At 44.4% G+C, this 23004-nt stretch overlaps 1 protein-coding gene across 5 annotated transcripts in view; it reads left to right on the plus strand.

The window, feature by feature from the left end:
• The window catches only part of Dennd2b (DENN domain containing 2B), a 154456-nt gene that overhangs the window by 109074 nt on the left and 22378 nt on the right, over nt 1-23004 (plus strand). For all 5 annotated transcript variants that reach the window (XM_040756604.1, XM_040756608.1, XM_040756601.1 and 2 more), the window contains 3 exons: nt 7539-8780; nt 13648-13784; nt 21770-21921. In XM_040756604.1, coding sequence (XP_040612538.1) covers nt 7539-8780; nt 13648-13784; nt 21770-21921 — 1531 coding nt within the window. The remainder of the gene's footprint in view (nt 1-7538; nt 8781-13647; nt 13785-21769; nt 21922-23004) is intronic.

The following is a 23004-nucleotide window of genomic DNA, read 5'->3' on the forward strand; positions in this document are numbered from 1 at the left end:
GTTTCTCATTCTTACAGAAGAGTAATTTTCTCAGCCTGCTTTATTATTTTTCAGAGGTCCAAAGTCTTCCTTTCATTTTGTAGTGTCCTCTACTCTTTTCAGTCTAAATTGATAGGTTTCCTTCAAAAACTTCCTGCCTGTCTGCCTTCCTTCTAAGACACAGTCTCACTGTATAGCCCTAGCTGACCCAGAACTTGCTGTATAGACCAGGCTAGCCTTGAACTCAGCCTGTCTTTGCCTCCCAAGTTCCGGGATTAAAGGCATACACCATCATCACTATACTCTGTTGTACTAGTTAGATGGCACACACACTATCGCTTGAAAGCGGATTCCCTCTCTTCATTGGGTTTCCTGTGAAATTGCCATGAAGTAATAGATCGTAGGATTCTTAGACACCTTGGTCATCTCCAGAGAGGACCTTTGAGACCGGTCTTCAGGACACTTACAAGGCTTTTGCTTGTAAGGTTCTGTGAGGCAAGGAGATCCTTACTGAATTAAAAGGTTTGGTGATTCTGTCAGGAAGTGCTGACTTCTAGCTGATAGTAGAAGAGATGAGGTAAGTTTAAAAGGCAACTGTCTAGTTTTCATACAAAATTTAAAGGACAGATAAATAAGAATTTACTGAGTCAGAAAATAAATGTGTTCTTCATCTCCAACGTCTCTAGACAAGAAAAGGTTTTAAATGACGAAGTGGCTTCCATTATGAGATGGTTTAGTGAACATGTACATACATCAGTAAGAGTTTGTGACAGGAAAGTCATCCACCTGAGCACTTCAGTTGAGCAGTTGATTATACCACAATGAGTCTAAAAAGCAATGAAAGGGAAAAAAACCTGGTGGGTGTAAAAACCCCTAAAACCATAAACGTGAGCTAAACCATTTTATCCATCCTTTAAATAAATTTGATATGAGAACTAGATAATTCTGTTTTAAAATGCCTTGCCTTTTTTACTACTGCCAGCTAGAAATCTGATGGCACTTTTCAGCACTTTGCCTGACATAATCAACAAAACTTTTAGTATAGTTAGGATCTCTTGCACCCAGATTTAAATAGCGTTTTCTTTACTTGCTTTTAAGCACCTACTGACAGTTCCTGAGTCACTAGTTTTAGAATTTTGCTTTAGTAGTATGCCATTTACAGGCTGGCCTTGTTAATCTACTGCCAAGTAACTAACCTCTGATTTCGTAGCATAAAATACCATTTTGTCAGATTCTCATCTTCTGTGAATTAGGAATGCAGGCTGAATACTGCCTGGAATGACGCAGTGGCAGAGTCTTGACACATGTCAGGAGCTTGATGCAAGAGGTTGCTGGAACCTCCCCCAAGGTCTTTGGGCCAGAATTCTTAGGCATGCCTCTCTAGTTGTCCTGGTTTTACACATAGCTTGAGAAACAGGAACTAGAAGCTCTGTCTCTCAAGGGCTTGGCACAGATACATTCCTACTTTATTCTGTTGGTCATGCAGTTACAGAGCTCAGGTACAAGAGAAAGACCACTTTGGCAGGAGATATGGCAGAGAATTTGGGGACTGACCATATTCTAAAACTATCACACGTGTCTTTGGCACTGTCTCCTGGAACTTTGTTTCTGTCCTCCTCGGCTTTGCATAAAGCCAGCACTACTTTACACAGCTGTCCAATTTGTACTAGACTAGGGTATTAGCATTTCCCTGTCCTGTGTCCTAAGAGAGAGCTTCTTTGTTGTAAGAACTCCCTATTCATTACTGCTGTTTCTTAGGGGGCTGAGATTCTCAGTGGGAGGAGAATTCACCCTTCTTTTCTGTGCTGACTTAGAAATCAGTTGGGGTTGGGGCACAGATATGGCTTGGATATATTTGCGGAAGTAAAAAGGTCTCTCAGTTTATCCACAGACTCACAGCAACCTTTTGCTTAGGTGACCTTGTGGAGGCTGAGATTTTTTTGGACCCTTGAGGGCTTCTAGTCATTTGAGATGGGATTGGCTGGGGAGCAGGAAGGCTCAGTTATGTCACTCATTTTTTACCTCTCTATTGGAACTCTTCTGGATTAGGTTGTCAATAGGGGTTGTTGAGAATTTAGTCCAAGGAGCAACTGTGGCCATGTTCCTCCTTTTTCTCCTCCCTGTAGTCACAATACTCACAGTACAGGGTAACACATTGAGAATGTCATCCTGAATTGAAGCCATCACTGAGTGGTGGGAGAATGTTCATACTTGGGGAGTCAACAGCCCATCTCAGTTGAGCAGTCCTAGAATGTTAGTGACCAATTCTGAATAGAACCCCCCCAACAAAAATAAGACTCACTTTCTATTGTTCACAGCTCATACTGGTGCCTCTGGGGTGGTTACATGGGCACCTGGGACTTTCTCCTGAATGCTTCTGACTTGGCCTCTTAGTTATAGTAATATTCCTAGCTTATCCCCCATCTCCTTCCCCCAAAAATATCCACCTGCAACTTCAAGAAAGTTTCTCTCCAAAAAATTTCTGGATGCACTTAGAAATGTGTAGGGCATCTTTTGATACAAATGCTTCTTGCCATGTTGCTTAAGAGAATCGATGTGTATGCCTATAATTGGAGCACTTGGAAGATGAAGGCAGAAGAATGAGAAATTGAAGATCAGTTTCAACTACATAGGAAGTTCAAGGCCAGGCTACAAGACACCCTGTTCCCAGGAGAGAGAAGGGGGCAGGGAAGAAGGCACTGGGGTTGGGTTATATTTGTAGCAGAAGGAGTAATTTGCATTTTAAGGCTCAACTTCCATATATATGCATATGTGAAAACTTGCACACACATAGCTTTCTCTTTAAATTTGTTCTATTTCCATACCTCAGTTCATACCCCTTTTTAAAAAAATATTATTTGCTTGTCTTAAATATTTATCTCAATGCATGTGTGTTTATATTCTTACATTCTTTTAAATTTCCTGTGTACATTCCCCCACCCCCTTTGCTTTTATCTGTTTTTCTAACTCCCTGTCTCCTGAAAATGTTTATTTTGGCAAGTTGTATGCCATGGTGTTGGCATCTATGTCCGTGTCAAGCAATAGAACTGGCTGCCGCTGACAAGCTGTGGTACATCAGGTACCCAGTTCCACAGTGGCTGCCTCCCCCAGGGTAGGCTCTGGAACTAACAACAAAGTGAGCCATCAAAGAACAACACCATCTTGGGTGTGTACTAGTTGCTTTGTATTTGCTTTTGTCTTATGTTTCTCTTGCTGTTTGGGAGTTATTCATGTTAGGTTTCCAGAACATACAGCTGAGGCTCCTCCTAACATATCAAAGCAGACACTGGCCACTAGATCCTCCCTGCATCCTTAAGTCCCTACCTGTTATGGGGGTCCTTCTGACTGGCATAACCCATGCCCTATCCTAAACTTCTCCAGCCCAGGGTCTGGGCTGCCCTTCCCTCAGCTGTTCTTCCCTATAGAATCCAACCATTTTTTGGTCACCTGGGTTTATTTTGTCTCTCTCCCCTCTTCTTTCCCTTTCCCCTTCTCCTCACATGGCCTCATGTCTGCTCTAGACACTCCCTCATGGCCCTGTCTTTGGCTGTGCTCTGCTGGATATGTGTAATAAACCTTCTCTTCTACCATACCTAGGAGCAGTCATGTCCTTCCTTTTTATTTCTTTATTCATCTGATACTAAAACCTGGGACCAGTCATGTTCCTTTGTTTTTTTCCTGTTCAATTCATAGTGTTCCATTTTATAAATTGACATCATCTTAGTCACACAGCTAATGCTTGTAGATAATTGGAGAACATGTTGTGTGAAGAACTTAAGATTTAGAGAATATTGATGACCTGCCCATGAGCATACCAAAGAAGTTTAAAGAACTAGATTCAAATCTGTAGGTGGTTGGTCTGCTATACAGTTATTGCCATATGGGAGAAGGCTTTGGGCTGGCAGCCTTACTGGGATACTAGGTGATATGTGAATCTTTCTGTGATAGGCAGGGATATTTGAAGACACTGGCGTGGGCAGGCATAAAGAAAACTAAGGTTTTCACTGCTTATTTTTCATTCATTCATTTACCCACCCATTTAATATAAAATTATATTTAGGTTCAGGGGACACCAAAATTTTGTTCAAGACAGGGTTTCTCTGTATAGGCCTGGCGGTCCTGGAACTCACTCTGTAGACCAGGCTAGCCTGGAACTCACAGAGATCCACTGCCTCTGCCTCCAGAGTGCTGGGACTAAAGGTGTGTGCCACCACTGCCTGGCCAGGATATCAAAATTTAACAGGATAGTGTCATAAGCTTCAAGGAAATCCATTTGTAATCTATTTAAGAAGATATGTTGGGAAACAGTCTGATGCAGGCATGTGGTCCACATATATCTCAAGATATCTATGAATGTGGTCTAATATATTTGTAAATGACAATATCATGTTGCAGTGTCAAGGTTTGACACCCTTGTAAGTATTAAACCACAATAGATATTTTTTTTCTGGCCAGGGCAGAGAGATTCAAAATTGGCGTTTCCACCTGTGGGTAGGGTGAAGAAAATCTGGGAGTTTGACATGCCCGTAGATGGGATGCATTATTGATAGGGAGGGAAAGATAGTGTGAGATGATGAAGGCAAGCCCAAGTAGAAACCACCTTGTGGAGTCCTTGTCAGCCTTGCTTTTAGTCTGCAGATAATAGGGGGTTTCGGTGAGAGATGAACCAGAATGGGGTTGAGACTGAAGCAGAGAGAAATCGAAAGACTGTTTTCAGTCCTGGTGCAAGAAGAGAGCTGAACAAAATAAGTAGCAGTAGCAGTGGGAATGGGAATAGGGGCTGTTGGAGGTATTAGGGAGCAGAATTGATGAGATGCAGTTGTAGAGTAGGTGGGTGTGTTGGGAAGCAGGATGGATCCCATATGCTTTGAAGGACAGGATTTTTGTTCTTCCTTTATCTGTGGTGGTAAATCAGAGGTAAGGAAGCACAAAACAGAGTCCTCTGTGGAACCCAAGGACTTATCTTTGTAGGTGGCTGGATTCATGCCCTTTATATTTGGGGCTTTATAAAACAAGAGAGCTTGGGGCCCCTCATCCATTATGTGTAGGGTGGGTCTCCTTAGGTTCGCTGCTCTGCTAGTGCCTACTGCAATGGGTTGAGAATTCTATTTCCACCTCCCCACTGAGCAAGCTCTTTAGTCATGAGAGTGACTGTGCACTACAGTTCTTTCATCTATACCCATGTACACCTTCAATGGCTCTTGTGCTACTTGCCCCTTTAAGAACAATGTAAGCATACTGAGATTTCCTGTGACCCAACAGGGGATTGTCAGCCAGTCCTTGACTCACCAGAGCTCCAGTTTTCTGTATGTGAACAAGTGGTGACAGCCACTTGGCTCAGAAACAGCTGGCTGCTGTCCTGGAGATGGCATGGCTCTTTGGAGACTCTGAAGCTGGACAGCCCAGCTTTTGATCAGCCAGACCTTCTCTGGGTTCAGTGTTAGCAAACTCTTGCCACCTTGAACTAATATTGTTTGGAAAGAATTCTCGATCCAGGCATGGTGGTACATGCCTTTAATCCCAGCACTCGGGAGGCAGAGGCAAATGGATCTCTGTGAGTTTGAGGCCAGTTTGGTCTACAGAGTGAGTTCCAGGACAGCCAAGGCTGTTACACAGAGAAACCCTGTTTTGAAAAGCAATAAATATCTTAAGGTTGACAGAAAAAAAAATGTGCTGAAGAGGAAACTTGCTCAGCTCTCTTCAGTAAGTTCACTCACCTTTGCTTCTCATTTCTGTTCAACATCAGAGTGCTTTATAGATAGTAACCACATAACTTAAACAAGAGCTCTAGCAGGGAAGTCCCTCATGCTTATAAATGATGTGTTCTAGCCTGGGTTATGTCCAACACTGTGGAGGGCTCTGCTGACCTATGTTTGGTGGCCTGAGAGTTCACAAAGATGGAAGAGTCTACTGTTTGTTTTGTTTTGGTGTTTTACTAGACAGGGTTTCTCTGTATTGTTTTGGAGGCTGTCGGTCCAGCCTGGCCTCGAACTCACAGAGATCCACCTGCCTCTGCCTCCCGGGTGCGGGGATTAAAGGCGTGCGCCACCACTACCCGACAAGAGTCTACCGTTTACTGGTTGTTTTTCATCTCTTATCCATTAAGAAGTTTTAACATTAACACATGAAATACTAGGTTCCATTATGAAGTTTGAATACATACATGTTTTCTTATCCCTTCTTCTCCTGCCATAAGACCTCTTTTTCCCCTTTCATAGTCCCTTTTCTAGTTTTGTGACTCTATAATATATGTATTACGTATGTGTGTGTGTGTGAATCTTGGATCTGTGTATGAGAGAAAACATCTGTGTCTGGATCATGTTGATTAATATAAAAATTTCTAATTCCATCTATTTTCCTGCAGATGTCATGATTTCATATTTTTCTTTATGGGTAGGTAAAACCCCATTGTCTATATGAACCACATTCATCTATTGATGGATATCTAGGGTATTTCCACTTAGATGTAAAAGTATCTTTGTGTTAGAACTTAGAGTCCTTTGTACTGTTTTCTCTTTAGGGACCAACATAGTATAGTATAAATTTATATTGTAGCTTCACTGAGTCACTTTGGGCAAGATAGTTCCTAAAGTCATTGTGTCTTTTTATTTGTAGCATGCAGACAGCAATATGTAATAATGACCTAATAGAATTTTCACAAAGATAAAATAAGTTCATGTATATCTGAACATTTCTTGAAATTTGTGTATGGATTTCGAGCTGGGAAACGCCTGAGGCTTGTTGGATATGAAGCCACTTTTGTAGGGTAGAACTAACTAAAGAAAAAGAGCCTTCTGAGAGAATGGAAAGAACTCTTTCTTGAGGGACCTGCCTAACCTTGGGGATCCTGATTCTGGTCAGAATAGTGGGATCCTGTATCCAGTAACACAGTCTTCGGGGAGACACCCAAAGGTTTAAAGGCCAAATAGTTTTGGCATACACATTTGAGAATATTTTAGGAAGTAATGTGTTGGACATGTTTTGCTGCTCATGAAAGTTGGTCATTAGCATTTTTTCTCATCTGCACATTCATTGGTATCATGGTAATAGCTAAGGGATATTTGTACTGTAAAAAGCAGTGTTACCAGTTTCCGCTTTCTTCTACAGAGAGCCAGTCGGCCATTTAGCAGTGCATTGCTGGTCTTACTGTTATAGTTGACAGTCACAGACTCTAGTCTGTTTTAGAACAGTGTTCTGCTCCATACATTACTCAGATCTCTGAGGATGAGCTAGAAAAGGTTCATGGAGGCTGGTCTGCTGTGGTTAAAGAGCTGTTCTCTACTTGAGGACAGCCTTGAAGACATCTATTACATGAAGAGTACCTTTTTCTTTGTTTTGGACACACTATCCCAGGTTGGCCTCAAACTTACTGTGTAGCTAGTGATAACCTTGAACTTATGATCCTCCTGCCTCCATGTCTCAAATGATGGGATTGGGGTGCAGGGCACTTACAGAGTATTTTTGAGACTTCTACAGGAACAGAATATCAGAATGAACACAGCCCCTCTTGTTTTTAGACTACTCACCACCATTTTCTTTTTTCTCCATTTTGCTCTTAGGTCTCAGTCAGTCTCTCCACCTCCAGTTTTGTACCCACCACGAAGTCCCATCTACCCACTCAGCGATAGTGAAACTTCAGCCTGCAGGTACCCCAGCCACTCTAAATCCCAGGTGCTCCTCAAGGACCGGCACCATCGCAGTCCTTCACTCCTAGGTCCTCAGGATTCCTCCCCAGAGACTTCACCACCCATCTGTACCATCAAGGCTACCAGCTTCAGTTATTTGGACAGAACCCCTTCAGTGCGCAAGAAAGGGGACCAGAAGGAGACTGTCCAGGGTGCAGCCCAGGATGTAGAGGGTGTGGCTGCTTGCCTCCCCCTTGCCCAGAGCACCCCATTCCTGGGGTCAGCGGCTGGCCCGCGGAGTGTCTTGCTGACTTGCACGGGTACCCGAGCCCATAGTCTGGGCATCCGGGAGAAGATTTCAGCATGGGAAGGTCGCCAGGAGGCTTCACCCAGGATGAATCAGTGTGGAGAGAAGAGGGAGGGCTCTGGGAGCGAGTGGGCAGCCAGTGAGGGCTGCCCCAGTGTGGTGCCGTCTCCCTGCCCCTCAGAAAAGACCTTTGATTTCAAAGGCCTCCGGAGGATGAGCAGGACCTTCTCTGAGTGTTCCTACCCTGAGACAGAGGAGGAGGGAGAAGCACTCCCTGTGAGGGACTCTTTACACCGGCTGGAGAAGCGGCCAAGCCGGAGTGAGCCCAGTGCCTTGCTCAGGGGTCATGGCAGCAGGAAAGAGAGCTCAGCAGTGCTGAGTCGGATCCAGAAAATTGAGCAAGCCCTAAAGGAGCAGCCTGGCCGGGGGCTCCCCCAGCTCCCCAGCAGCTGTTACAGTGTAGACCGTGGGAGGAGGAAGGCTGGACCCTTGGGCACCTTGGAGGAGCCAACAGGGAGTGCAAGTTTGAGCTCTAGCAGGGCAGGAGGAGTAGCTGGAACTGCGGGGGAGGCAGGCCCACCTCTGGACAGGGAAGGCAGTGGTTCCGTGAAATCGGGAACCCCTGGAAATAGCCCTAGCCCACAGCTGCTGCCTTCAAAGAGCTCCCCTGATCCCGCTGTGAACCCTGTCCCCAAACCTAAGCGTACCTTTGAGTACGAGGCTGACAAGAACCCCAAGACTAAGCCAAGTAATGGTCTACCTCCTTCACCCACACCTGCTGCTCCACCCCCCTTGCCTTCCACACCAGCTCCCCCAGTCACCCGGAGACTAAAGAAGGACATCCGTGGTCACCGGAAGTCACAGAACAGGTAAGGCATGCCCTAATGTGTCAGGTACTAGAACCCAGTGGCATTCTTTTAAATAGAAGAAGGAAAAATAGATTGTGCTTGGGTCACATGAGTGTGCTACAAGTTCTGAAGCACTGGATAGTTGTTAATACCTCTCTCTCTCTCTCTCTCTCTCTCTCTCTCCTCCTTCTCCTTCTCCTCCTCCTCCTCCTTCTCCTCTTCCTCCTCATTTTGTGGCTGGCCTGGAATTTGCTATGGACTAGGCTGGCTTTGAACTCACAGAGATCCTCTTGCCTTGGCCTCCTAAATGCTGTGTTTAAAGTCATGTGCCACTGCCAGGCCTGTTCTGCTCTTGAATGGGAGAATGAGAGAGGGTGAAAGCCACTCTTGGCAGTGCTGGGTACTGAAACTATTGGCTAGATTTGTTGGGGTGAGCTAGCTATGTTAAAGATTCTTTAAATCCATCCCTGGAAGGTTAAAGCTGTCTTCATCATAGGTCTTCTAAAGAAGACAGTCTTTTGAAGGACTGATAGGATATTAGCCTCACAACTACATGAAGTGCCTGTTCTGAGAGCTAATTTCTTTTTTTAAAAGTTTTAATTATTTATTTACATATTACATGCATTGGTGTTTTGCCTATATGTACATCTGTTGGATCTCCTGATACTGGAGTTATAGACAGCAGTGAACTGTCATGTGGGTGCTGGGAATTGAACTCAGATCCTCTAGAAGAGCAATCTGTACTCTTAATGGATAACCCATCTCTCTAGACCCCTTAAAATTAATGTCTTAAAGTGAAACTGTACCAGAGGAGTTGATTTTATCATCAATACAGGGATATTGACAAATTCAGTATGATTTCTTTCTCTTGAGGACCTCAGCTCATACAGGTGCCCTAATTCTGTTTCAAAGGGTGGTTCTTGGGTCCTGAAAAAGAGACATATGGGAAAATATTTCACTAGCTTCTTGGCCAAATCCAAGAACTACCTTTTCTGGGGGTTTCCATTTGTTCCTGGTCAGTCTTGACACTTTTGGCCCTGAACTAGTAGAGACAGCTCCTAGGAGCGGCATGGAACCTGGAGCTGGTAAAAGTTGAAAGATACCTGTTAACCTGATTCTGTGGCAGGTTGGAAGCAAGCATTCTTTGGAATCCTTACTTTTAACTTACATATCTCAAGATCATTTCACTTCTGGGAATCTTCTAGTATGTTACTATTCTTCACACTTTGTCCAGCATATCCTGTCTCAAATATAGACTTTCCATGTGTAGAAGGAGAATCACAAAGTTCCAGACTCCTGAGCTAGGGTATCCCACAGCTATCTATAGTCTTATGTTTTGGCCTATCCCAAGAGTGTTTATTGGCTCCTTAATTTATTTACCAACCTGCCAAGTGAGCTTGCTTTGCCCATATTCATCCATTTCTGCTAACATTCATCTAAAGCCGTCTATACACCTAACCTTATGCTGATCCAAGGGACACAGAGACAAGTAAGACATGGTTCTTCCTTCAAGGACTTGATGATCTGATATGTAGATAAATCATAGATACCATGTTATGCACCATGACCCCTTGCAGTGCAGAATGCTTCAGAGACTCAGAGGTAAAACATCTAAATTCAGCTCAGAAGTGAGGGAGGCTACTCCTGGAGGTAATTACTGAACCAGAGTTAGAATAACAAAAAACAGTTGGCTAGGTAGCAAGGAATGGGGGAAAGTAGATTGACTTGAAGCTGTTATATGTCATATTTGCATGTAATTTGTGTACACACACACACACACACACACACACACACACACGTATGGTGGAGTCTCTTAAAGAGTTTTTCAGACTTTAGCCTGAACATTTAGAGAAAAAGAGAAACAGTTCAACTAGTATGGGTTGTTGTGCTTGCTTGTCTGAACCTTGAGTATTTTTCCCCTGAGGAGCACATGATGGTAAGTTTGTTTGTATGTCAAGCATGCTTCTTACAGACTTATTTTAAAGAAATGAAAACCAGATATGTATTATAGTCAATCAAGGGGGATCATAAAATTTCTGAAGAAGAGAGGCTGGGGAGCTGGATTAGTCAGTTTCATGCTTGCCATACAAGGATGAAGAGTGGAGTCTGTATCCCCAGCACCCCTGTAAAAACGGGGCATGGTACATGGCAACCCCAGCTGGTGGGGGTGGAATCAAAACAGACAGATCCTGGAGCTTGTGGGCTAGCCAACCTAGGTAAATCAGTGAGCTCCAGAGACCGTCTCATAGGAACAAAGCACACAAGAGTGGCACACACCTTTAATTAATCCCAGCACTAGGTAGACAGGTGGAGTTGGAGGCAAACCTGGTCTGCATAGTAAGTTCCAAGCCAGCCAAGGCCACACAGAATGAGACCCTGTCTCAAAAACAAACACAAAAAACAAGATGAAATAATAATCAAGGAAGATAACCATGTCCAGCTTCCACACCTATATGAACATGTACAAACATGCACACATAACAAAATCCTGGAAAAAAAGGGTCTATTTATCTTGATGAGAGGCAATATGTTGGCCTTCAACATGGTAACTGTATAAGATGTCCAGTCTACTCTTACACAAATGAAGACCTGGTCTCGTATAGTATTTGACTTTTTAGTTGGGAAGTCTGGGTCCAAGACAGAAATTTATGAGTCATTGGGAATAAAGTGCTTGGCCATGGATAATTGTACATATGAGGAAAGGAAACCTAAAGACAGGATTCTGAGAAACTGTGGCATTTAAAAGGCCACTTAAAGCCAGGCGTTGGTGGCTCATGCCTTTAATCCCAGCACTCGGGAGGCAGAGGCAGGCGGATTTCTGTGAGTTTGAGGTCAGCCTGGTCTACAAGAGCTAGTTCCAGGACAGCCTCTAAAACAATACAGAGAAACCCTGTCTTGAAAAACCAAAAAAAAAAAAAAGCCACTTAAAACTGCATATGGTTGCATATGGTGGCACATGCTTTCAAATCCCAACACTCAGAGGGTTATTATAGGCAGGCAATTTTTGTGAGTTTGGGGTCAGTCTGGTCTATATAGTGAGTTCTAGGCTAGCTATGGCTACATAGAGAAACTCTATCTCAAAATAATAAATATAAGAACAGCTTTTTAAAAAAGAGAATCCTAGCCAGACAGGAGGGAGGGAGGGAGGGAGGGAGGGAGGGAGGGAGGGAGGGAGGGAGGGAGGGAGGGAGGGAGGGAGGGAGGGAGGGAGGGAGGGAGGGAGGAGCAGGTTATATAGGGTTGAATGCTGCAGAGGGACCAGGTGAACTTAAGAGGGTGGTGTAGCCAGTCTTTGACTTGCAACCCAGGGATCTCAAGATGAATATTCAATAAGCAAGAAAGAAAGGATATCATTGAAAGAGAAAGGCACTCAAGGATCAGAAGGGTTCAGTCATTGCTATTTTTTTTCCTCAAGAGATATGAGGGGAAATCCAGAGGACCGGTGTGGTGGAAAGAGAGCCAGCTCATAAAGTTGTTCTCTGACCTCCACATGCATGCCTAAAATAAGTAAACATAATTAATATAAAAAAGGTCAAATGCCATGTCCGATGTTTCTGTTCATGTGTCATCCCATTGGACTTCTCTGGGAGGGACATGCTTTGGATAGAGGATGTTGCCAGCATCCCAACTCAGATGAGGAAAAAAGAAGAAGACATCTTAGGATCCAAGAAGCTGTAGTTCCAATTCTGCAGTGTAGGTTATCTGGGAGTAGAAAGGAATAGTAGACTGGCCAAAAAGACCCTACAGCAGATTATCCTTCGAGCTTTATAGAAGGAGAGGTCTGACACTTTTTTGAGGGTTCAACCCTCCTTGTGTTAGCAAACCATCTTGTTCCAGCTATTTCTTCCACCCCTCTAGCAGCCCTGGACATGACCTTCCAGTGTAGAGCCCTTATATCCTGCTCAGAGATCTTGCTAGGAACTGATTGTTCTCTCTATTCCTTTGGAAATGGTAGAATCTTCTCAAGAAGGATGCTTTTAGGTCTTAGTGCCAGAATTATGGTTGAAAATTTAAGACTCTGGAAGCAGGCAGCATTGGAAAATCCTGCCTCTGTCCTTCCAATCTTCTTGTTAGTAAATGTCACAATACCTACCAGCTCTATAGTGAAGGCCAATGAGATGACACAAGAACATGTATATTTGCCTGGCGGTGGTATCACACGCCTTCAATCCCAGCACTAGAGAGGCAGAGGCTGGTGAATCTTGAGTTTGAAGTCAGCCTGATCTACAGAGCTAGTTCAAGGGGCGGGGAGCACACAGGACAGGATGAACAGGTATATTTGACATGGCATCTGATCACTTTTTAAAATGTATTATGTTTATTTATTTTCCGCATGTATGTGGAGGTCAGAGGACAATTATTAGAATTATTTCTTTTTTTTTTTTAACCACACGGGTACTAGGGATTGACTGGGTTCTTTAGGCTCAGTAGAAGCTCCTTTTCTGCTGAGCTATCATATTTTTTGTTGTTTTTTTTTGGGGGGGGTGTTCAAGACAGGGTTTCTCTGTGGCTTTGGAGGCTGTCCTGGAACTAGCTTTTGTAGATCAGACTGGTCTCGAACTCACAGAGATCTGCCTGCCGAGTGCTAGGATTAAAGGCGAGCACCACCACTACCACCACCACCACCACCACCCCGCAGCTATCATCTTACTAGCCCAGACAAAGTGTTTTTAAATTGTGAAAGTTATTAACTCATGCTGGTATTAGAAAACATAAGCACATTACAGTCATCTAGACTGAGGCCCTTTAGACTGTCTTGTCTTCTTGCCCAGAGATATAATAACAAGTTTGAAGAGGAAAGCCTCTGATCATTACTGTTTCCCATGACTGTTCCCTAGTAACACAAAGGGATCTGATCAGCCAAAATGACTCCTGCTCTTGTCCACAGAAAATCCTTTGAGTTTGAGGATGCATCCAGTCTCCAGTCCCTGTACCCCTCTTCTCCTACTGAGAATGGTACTGAGAGTCAACCCAAGTTTGGATCCAAAAGCACTTTAGAAGAGAATGCCTATGAAGATATTGTGGGTAAGCAGTGGAAGAGGAGGTGGGAGTGGGCCTTCCCTAGGGGCTATAGAACAGCTACTTTTGGAGATGTTCATAGGTTCACCTCATGTGGAGCAGCATGGTTCCTTCCACCTTAGGTAATTTCTGGAAATGACAACAGAGAAGCTGAGCTTAACCCTGAGTGAGCTGAAATCCTGTGGCCTTTGGGACCACAGGGAGAGACAGATGGCATCATTCCTTTCTTGTGTTTTTGGAAGACTTGATACACCAACAGATACTCTTCCTTAGCTGTGTACCCTTAGGCAAGTCACTTAACTTTTGCAGGGCTCTGTTTTTCTATAAAACAATGGCACTATGAGAATCTGAACAATAACACTAATAGTTATACTACTTAAGATTGTTGTTAGGGGGTTTGGAGTGGTTAAGAGTACTGGATGCCCTTCCAAAGGACCCAAGTTCAATTCCCATCACTGATGTGGCAGCCCACAACTGTCTGTAACTCTAGTTCCAGGGTGATCTTTTATGCCTTCTTCTGGCCTCCATGAATACTATGCACACATGATATACAGGTATACATTCAGGCAAATGCTTGTATACATAAAATACAAATAAATAAATTTTCAAAAAAATTGTTGTTAGGATTAAGTGAGCTAAGACTATGACACTGGCAGATTTGGTGTCTACTATAAACCTGCTTCCTGGTTCAAAGACATCTGTTATTTCCCAGTGGCTTAAGAGGCTTAAGAGGAGAGGGAATTCAGTGGGGTGCCATTTATATGGTCACCGATCCTTTATGAGAGTTCTTCCTTCCTGACCTAATTCACTCCCAGAGACCTACTCATAAGGGTTTCTGGTATGACTTTTGAGGGGACAGACATTCAGATGCATATCCCAGTTACATAGATTGTAAAAAAATGAAGATTCCTGTGTCACAAAGGACTTTGTCATTTATGGCACAGCAGGCAGCATGAGCTCCGTGTTTCCCCAGGCTCCCTCTCTTCGGCCACAGTGACATGAGACTTTGGGAAGAAGGCCTCAGTTGAAGTGTCAAACCCCCATTTATAGGAGATACTGGGTTTTTCAAAGACTTATAGTAAATCTGCTCAACTGTTGCCCTATAAGAACAGTTTCTGGTCAGAAAACAGATTGCCTCACCAGGTGTTGGTGCTGCATCCCTTTAATCCCAGCACTCGGGAGTCAGAGGCAGGCAGATCTCTGTGAGTTTGAGACCAGCCTGGTCTACAAGGGCTAGTTTTAGGACAGCCTCCAAAGCCACAGAGAAACCCTGTCTTAAAAAACCAAAAGAAAAAAGAAAACAGATTGCCTCTGGCTGGGCCATAGACACTGTCTTCACCTTCCATGGCTGTTTTCTATATATAAACACCTGGAGAATATAGTTTGGAGCCATTCATTCCTCCTTCCCTGAAGAGCTGCAGGGCAGCTGTTAGAGTTACCTCCCAGCAAGGAGTAAGCATGGTGTGAACAGGCTTGATTTCAAGGGTCTACAAAGGTATGTATGACATAGTCTTGGGTTTGGTTTATTTTGGGTATTTTTGTTTGCTTTTGAGGCAGGTCTTTTGCTGTGCATCTCAGTATAGTCTAGAACTCTAAGTCCTCCTGCCTCAGCCTTTGGAGTAACAAGATCATAGTAGGCACATGCTATCCTTTGGCAATTTTTTTGGTGTTCATTTTAGTTCTATTCTTAATCTCCTTCAGGGAGACATTGAATCTGTGCAAAATGTGTCTCTTAGTAGATCAACAAAGCAGGGAGAAGCAGTATGCTAGCATCATTTCAGTGCTGTCTTGCTCTATCTCAGGCCTTGAATTCTGAGAGCACGGTCTTAATTAACATTATGGAAACCACAGCAGAGAGAACCTTCTAGATTCTTAGGATTTGAGAATCTTATGATGAAGTGACCATCTGGCACCCCATTTGGTCTGTGCCATCTCTTCATAGTTTCCTCCTTATTTTTATGCATAATTATTTTATGCATCTGAGTGTTCTTCCTGGATGTATGTGTGTGAACCATGTGTGTGTGTGGTGCCTGGGGAGGTTGGAAGAGGGCATCTAATCCCCTGCTGAGAACTGAACTCTTGTTCTCTGCAAGAGCAGCAAGAGCTCTTAACCACTGACCTATTTCACTAGCCCCCATAGTTTCCTCTTTACTAATTATTGGGCTAGCACCTTTTGGGATATAGTAGCCACACTCAGACCCACAGACATGCTTTCCTATGTATGGGGCATGTAGCATGTGCTCATGGGAAAAGTGTGTTGCAGCAGCAGTAAGACTGCAGGAACAAGAGCCCTTTAACAACAGGAAAGACTGGGAAGGGAAGCCTTTTGTCTAGTACACGTGAAATGATAGCTCTGTATTCAGAGCTGACACAGAGCTGTGGGGATTGGAGCCAAAGGTCCAGAATTAAGGTAAGCAGTTAAGAAAGATGCTTCAGTGCCTGTTTAGTTTTGTACAACTTTCATCTCCAGCTCATCTGTCAGAAAAGCATCCAGCCTGCTGTGTGTTTCCTTACCTCCTCATATAGTATCCCAGAGTGGGAGAACATTTCTAATGAGTGAAGAGACAGCTCTGTTATTTTATCTTTCCATCCTCATCCCAGCCTCCCTGCTTCCTATCACAGGGTCATTTTGTTGTTGTTGTTTTGTTTTTCGAGATAGGGTTTCTCTGTATTGCTTTGGAGATTGTCCTGGAACTTGCTCTGTAGACCAGGCTGGCCTCGAACTCACAGATCCACCTGCTTCTACCTCCTGAGTGCTGGAATTAAAGGTGTGCACTACCACCACCCAGCCATGACAATTCTTACAAAGGAAAACAATTCATTGAGGTTACAGCTTACAGTTTCAGAGGTTTAGTCCATTATCATCATGGCAGTGAACATCAGAAGGCAACAGGAAGGGGACTGTGACACTGGGCATGGCTGGGGACATTATGAGACCTCAAAGCCTACCCCCATAGTGCTATACTTCCTCCAACAAGGCCATGCCTAGTCCAACAAAGACATTCTTCCTAACAGTGTCACTCTCAGTGAGCTCAATGGGTCTAATTATATTCAGAATACCACAGGGTGTTTGGCAGAAATTTTTTGGAGGTAGTATCTGGACACAGGACTATTTCCTGGGCCTTCTTAGGAGGGAAGGCTATCTATCTGCTGTTAGGGAGACTCTTTTCTACTCTGGGATATTACATGAAGAGACAAGGAATGTAGGGACTGTTTGGTTCCTTCTTGGATAGATGAGATAAAGCTCTAGGGGGAAGTACTGTACACAGTAAAGTTGGGATTGGGCATCTTCCTTAATCATTCACCTAACTTCTGGATCCTTGGAGCCTTGTGAAGAAGGGAGGGGAATGAGGCATAGGAAAAAGGGAAGGCAGTACCCCAGGCATTGATTTGGGTGTTTGCCTTTTGTGGGTTGGGGTGGAGATACTACCCTCAAGAGCTGGTTAGGCCAATGCCCTAGGTGTATATTTTTTGTTTTGGATCTTCCACAGCAGCTCGGTCTGAATCTTAGGACCTAACTAGAGAGGCTTGAAGAAAGAAATACAAAAGGAAATATCTTCTTTCTGTTCGATTCTGGTTGGTTTTCATCCACTTTCTTCAAAGAGGTTCAAGAATATGGAGCCCTCTTAGAGGCTTCCAGAGTTTTCTTGTTGCCAAACTTTGAAGGTCACTTTAGAATTGATCAGTGACTGTGACTTCTAAGAACCTTGGTCTTTCTTATACAGCCTCTGCTTTGTGGGATTAAAACTGTTTCTGCTTCCAATTGGATTATCCAGCTTTGTGCTGCTTCAGGTCCACTGAGACAAAGGAAGCTGTATTTTGGGCCTATGGTGAGGGAGGCAGAGAGCACCCAAGCTAAGTTTCCATCTTGGGTACATCTGTTTGGCCTGGTGTTCCTGGATTCTTAGAGATTGTAGCCCACTGGCCCAGAGGCTAATAGGTCATCTCTGTTAACAGCAAACATGAGCAAAGCACTTTGGAGAATTTACTGGCCTCCTGCCCATATCAGGCATGATGCCTGAGGTACTATTGGGTGGGATACTCAGAAAGGCAGAAATTTAAAAGGCTGCTGATTTGTAATAGTAGGGTTCAACAAGAAACTTGTTGCTGGGGCTGGAGAGATGGCTCAGAGGTTAAGAGCACTGGCTGCTCTTCCAGAGGTCCTGAGTTCAATTCCCAGCAACCACATGGTGGCTAACAACCATCTACAATTCAATCTGGTGCCCTCTTCTGGTATGTAGGCAGAACACTGTACATGTAATAAATAAATAAATCTTTAAAAAAAAAAGAAAAAGAAAAAGAAAACTTGTTGCCTAGCTGCTTCCTGAGGCTTTGGCCGTCTAACCTGACATTTACCCTTGGAAGATGCTGCTGTTCTCTGCCTTCTCTCATTCACTCTCTCCCCCTAGGCAACAGTAAGGAATAGAAGGAACCTACCAGCATAGATGGTACTGCCACAGGAGGCAAAGCAGCCAAGAGATGTGGCCCAGGGAAAGGCTGAGAACTGGTGTTAAGCCTTAGAGGGTGGGTAACAGCAGTCCTCAAGGGAACTGGCCCCTCAACCTGGCCCTTTTCTCTTCTGTGTGAGGGAGGGAGAATGGAGGAGACCTAGGAGAAATAGCCAGTTGAAGCCAGAGGATGGCTAGGAAGGGAAGCTACAGACCTAAGGCCTTAGCTGTGGTTGCAGCCCAGAAAGCTTGTAGTATTATGGGTATCTTGGATACATGCACTCCTTTCTAAACTGTCCTTCTAGTTTATGAGGGAATGAAGAAGGCAGTTTTCCTGTGTGACATACCAAAGAGCTGTGGAGAAGAGTGGGACTAGGACCTGGTGGACCTGAAGTCTTCTTCCAAATGAATCAGTGTGTGAGATTGGGTTCTGGCAAACCTCTTTCAGAAGAGTGCAAAGCAGAAGTGACTGGGGATGTCTCTGGTCCTTACCTTGCCAGCAAAGCTGGGAAAGCTTGGGACCTCTGGTTTCTCAAGCCAAGCTTGATGAGATGGGCTGCTCAGTGACACTGTTGGCTTACCACTCTGTCACCCTCCAAATGCTGTGAGGACTGTCTTTAGGAAGCCATGTAGGCTGTTCTGAGCACTTTGTCCCAGCCTCTGCTTTGGTGTTTGCTTGCTCTCAGCAAATTAAGTTTATTGGCTCTTGAACTCACCATCTCTTTGCCCGTCCATGCCTCCAGTCATCTTTCCTGCCTGCAGAGATAGATCATTGGGATTTCATCAGTGAAACAGTCTAATGAAACTTGTCACCAGGAGTAGATGACAAATGGACTGGTATCAATAAGTATGCAGGGATCAACCAAGGCTAGGAAACATCTTGGCGTTTGGTGAGTTACTTAGATTAGAGAAGAAGGAAGCTGGAAGAACAGCAAGAGGCAGTCCCAGCGTGCGGAAGTTCTTTCCCAGCTGTTCTTTCCCAGGTCATCACCAACATGCAGCCACACTGTGCATCTACTGCTTCGCTGGTCCTCATCTTACACCTATCTCTTGGGGCTTTAGATTTTATATCAATTTTCGAAGCTCTTGCTTCTGGGGAAAAAGGAGAGAAGAATATAAGGAAAAAAGAATTAGCATGGCCCTCAGACACTATTAGGAAGTTTAAAAATACCTGGGGGCAGAAGGAGGGGCAAGTCAGTCCATCTCCCTTGCTGTGTCCATCCTCTCTCTTTCCCTGTTCTAGGGGGCATTTGATAATGTATGAACTGTTTTAGTTGTAACTGAGGGAGGCTAATGTCAAGCTAGTATTGCAAGGCCAGAATTGCAGTAAACATCCTATAAAATGGTCAGTTTATCAACCCAAAGTATTGACCACTCAGAGAACCTTGATGAAAAGGATTGAGATGGGTCTTCCTATAGGTTGGAGATAAAGGATTCTGGCCAATCACATAGCCCAAGACAATTTGAATGAGTGAAATAAATACAAACAAATATTCTTCTTTAATGTGGACAGTAATAGGGTCCTGTTTTACTGATCAGGAAGAATTGTGCCCTGGCATTCTTTATCACATTTACCTCTCAACCTTGTAAGATATTTATTTGTTAGATAGGAACCAAAAAGTAGAAAATCTATCCTATTTCCTGCTGAAGTATACCTCACAGTGAAGTAGACTGGAAAAAAACATGCAGGGGATGCTGGGCTTAAGACTTGAGCAGACAGGGACACTGAGCCAACTTTACTTAGTCAGAATTCTGGAATGGAGAAGAGTCATTTTAATGGCATGGCTGTTACAGGAAAAGATCTGCTCCATTTCTGGGGACCATGTGGTGTTGGGAATCACTTAATCCAGCCCCAACTCTTTTCTTGACCCATCCTTGACTCATAAGTTTACAGAGATTTGTATTGCTCCTGCTTCAGTCTGTAGCCTCACTCCCCCATCTCTGTAAAGGCATTTCCTAAATTAATTGTGGTTTCTTATTTAATAAATAGATACTACAGTTTAGGAGAACCTCAGCTTCTTGAGTAATCTCTTAGCATGCTGGGTTTGGGTTTTCTCCTGTTACCTGTTTAGGGAAGTTATAATTCCCACAGCCTCTGTTGCCAATCCTATAGGAGTCGGGTATGAACTACTGTGGGGGGTAAGGTACATGCAGGCATCAGCAGGATAGGCATCATGCTCAGCATTCCCCCAAGCTCTCTCTGGCTTATGGTGCAGGAGCAAATCCTTCCCTAGGCATGCTAACTGCCACAGAGATCCCAAACAATGACACTGGTACTAGGGCAAGAATACAGAAAGACAAGGGGAAGTGGAGTGATGGTTGTATTTGTAAGGAGTCTCCTTGCATCTTGTTAACACCATGATTTTATTATTGGGATTAAGCCTAGACTGATGTTACAACATGACTGGTTGATGTTATTGTATGTTAGAAAAGCCTTATTGCTTTTCTTCTCCAGCACTCAGGAGGCAGAGGCAGGTGGATCTCTGTGAGTTTGTGGCCAGTCTGGTCTACAAAGTTGAATGCCAGGACAGTAATGACTATACAGATAAACCCTATCTCAAAAAATAAAAAGATAAGAAAAAAGGAATAAAAACCTCATTATATATTAGAGAAAGGGAGGGGCAGGAGGGTGTAATATAGGAAAGGGTGCATCTCAACAATCTTATAATCTTCAAGAGCAGGGTCTGTGTTTGGGGCTTTCCTGAGATTTTCAGGTAGTGTCAATACAGTGCCAGAATCTGGTCCTGAGACACAAGAACTCTCCCCCTTTCCTTTGGCCCAGGCTCCTTCCAAGCCTTTCACACTCCCATGTCACTGCAAAAAATCTATGCCAAATGGGGAGTAACAAGGGTTCTCTTTTTGCTGAGATCAGCAGTAGAGATGGTAGCCTGCATTATGTTGAGAGAGAGACAGAGACAGATACAGAGACAGAGACAGATACAGAGACAGAGAGAGATAGACAGGCCGGAGGGGACAACAAAGTTTCACTGAATACTCACTGTGGCTGTGGCTGCTTGGCTCTTTAGTTACCTAAGAAAAATCCCTTTCTGAAATACTTGGAGAGCAGAGGATTAGGTTAGAGGAGGATCTGGTAAACCTCTGCTCCCTAGAGTTCTTCGAATTCTTTCATGCTTACCCCTGAAACTGGATCCAGGGAGACCCACAAAAGATTGAGTAAAGGGACAGTTATGGGACCTCTGAAAGCCTTTCCAGAAGTGCCAGTCTCCAGGGGCTTTACCAGCACAAGGGCTAGAGCCAGGGCTAGACTCGTGGTGTCAGCTTTGTCCTCTGCCAGTCTTGTGCAATCCCTTCTTTTATAAGGCAGTGGCCAGACAAGGCTGAGCTGAGATGAACTGGAAATGAGGAGTGGGGGCCTCAGCTTGTGGACTTGGAGCCAGGATCTGTTTGTAGCCTCCACATTGCTGACAGGCAGCTGTATGACTCATGAGCTGAAGGCCAGGCAGAAGCTATTCTCTGGTTCACAGGATTGTGCTTGTGTCCCGCATTCTCTCCTTCCCTTCTCTGACTTTGCCTCCTCTGCAGGAGAGCTTCCCAAGGAGAACCCCTATGAGGATGTGGAGCTAAAGAACCGAAGAGCTGGAAGAAAACCTCAGCAACTGTCTGAGACCTCCTTGGACTCTTTACACAGGATGTGGAGTCCACAAGACAGGAAGTACAACAACCCATCCATGCAGGTAATGCAGTTCTAGCCTAGGCAATGTAAAGGCCTGTCCTCAAGGGACAGGGTCAGCTTTCACTTATGCTCTGGTACTGACTGGCAATTGGCAGAGGAGGCTGCCTCAGGAAAGAGCATTGCCTTCTGCCATGTTGAAACTGCTGTGGACAGTTGAGATGTACCTTTAGGGCATCCCGTCCTGCCTTCTTTTTTCTTACCATCTAAGTTCTAGCAACAAGACCAAAACACGAGCTCCCAAAGACTACTATCAGTATTCCTTCCTTCAGTGGAAAACAGGAAGACAGGGCTCTCTTTAGATCCTTGACATTCTGTGACTCTGTCACAAATCATCTTGGTCTTGGCATTTGAGGCTCTATGGCCAGACTTGGAGAACCAGCCAGTATCAGGCGCTTCTCAGTGAGAGGGCCCAGTGAGGGCCTGTGCTCTCAAAGTGGGTTCCAGCTTTTCTTGGTCTCTGTTCTCACTAGCACGTGATGGAGGGTTGCTCCAGGAAAAAGTTGTGTACCTAGGGACTCCTGCCAAGTAGAAACCCTTTGTGGGCAGTCAGGTAGGATGTCCTCAGGGATGCTCGCCTTCCTAGAAATGTGTGGGATCCACTGACAATTAGGCTCTATACTGGAAAGCATCAGTGTTTATGGGGGGAGAGGTGGGGATATAGGTTGGGACCGGAGAGAGGGGTACCCAAGGCATTGTAGTGAGGGTGCTACTTAAGTATGAGGCCCACCTTGCTGAATCCTGGTTGTCAGAACCTAGATTCCTATTCTCTCTCTAGAAGAAGTGAGTGTGGCCAGTCTTCCAGAATCCCAAAGCAGAGCAGACTAGCAGGAGGGAATAAGGAATAATGTTTGGGACTGGGGAGATGGTGCAGTGCATAAAATGCTTACTGTACAATGTGAAAATCTGAGCTCAGATTCCCCAGAACCCATGTAAAGCCAAATGCAGTAGCTCCTATAGCAAGATTGGAAGTGCAGAGTCTGAAGAAGCTAATGGGTCACCTAGCCAGATGTGCAGAAGCAAATAACTAGAGACCCTGGCTCAAGCAAGGTAGAAGGTGAGGAGCAACACCTGAAGCTGTTCTCTG

The sequence above is a fragment of the Mesocricetus auratus genome, unplaced genomic scaffold, assembly GCF_017639785.1.
Source record: "Mesocricetus auratus isolate SY011 unplaced genomic scaffold, BCM_Maur_2.0 Super-Scaffold_4256, whole genome shotgun sequence".
Lineage (NCBI taxonomy): Eukaryota > Metazoa > Chordata > Mammalia > Rodentia > Cricetidae > Mesocricetus > Mesocricetus auratus.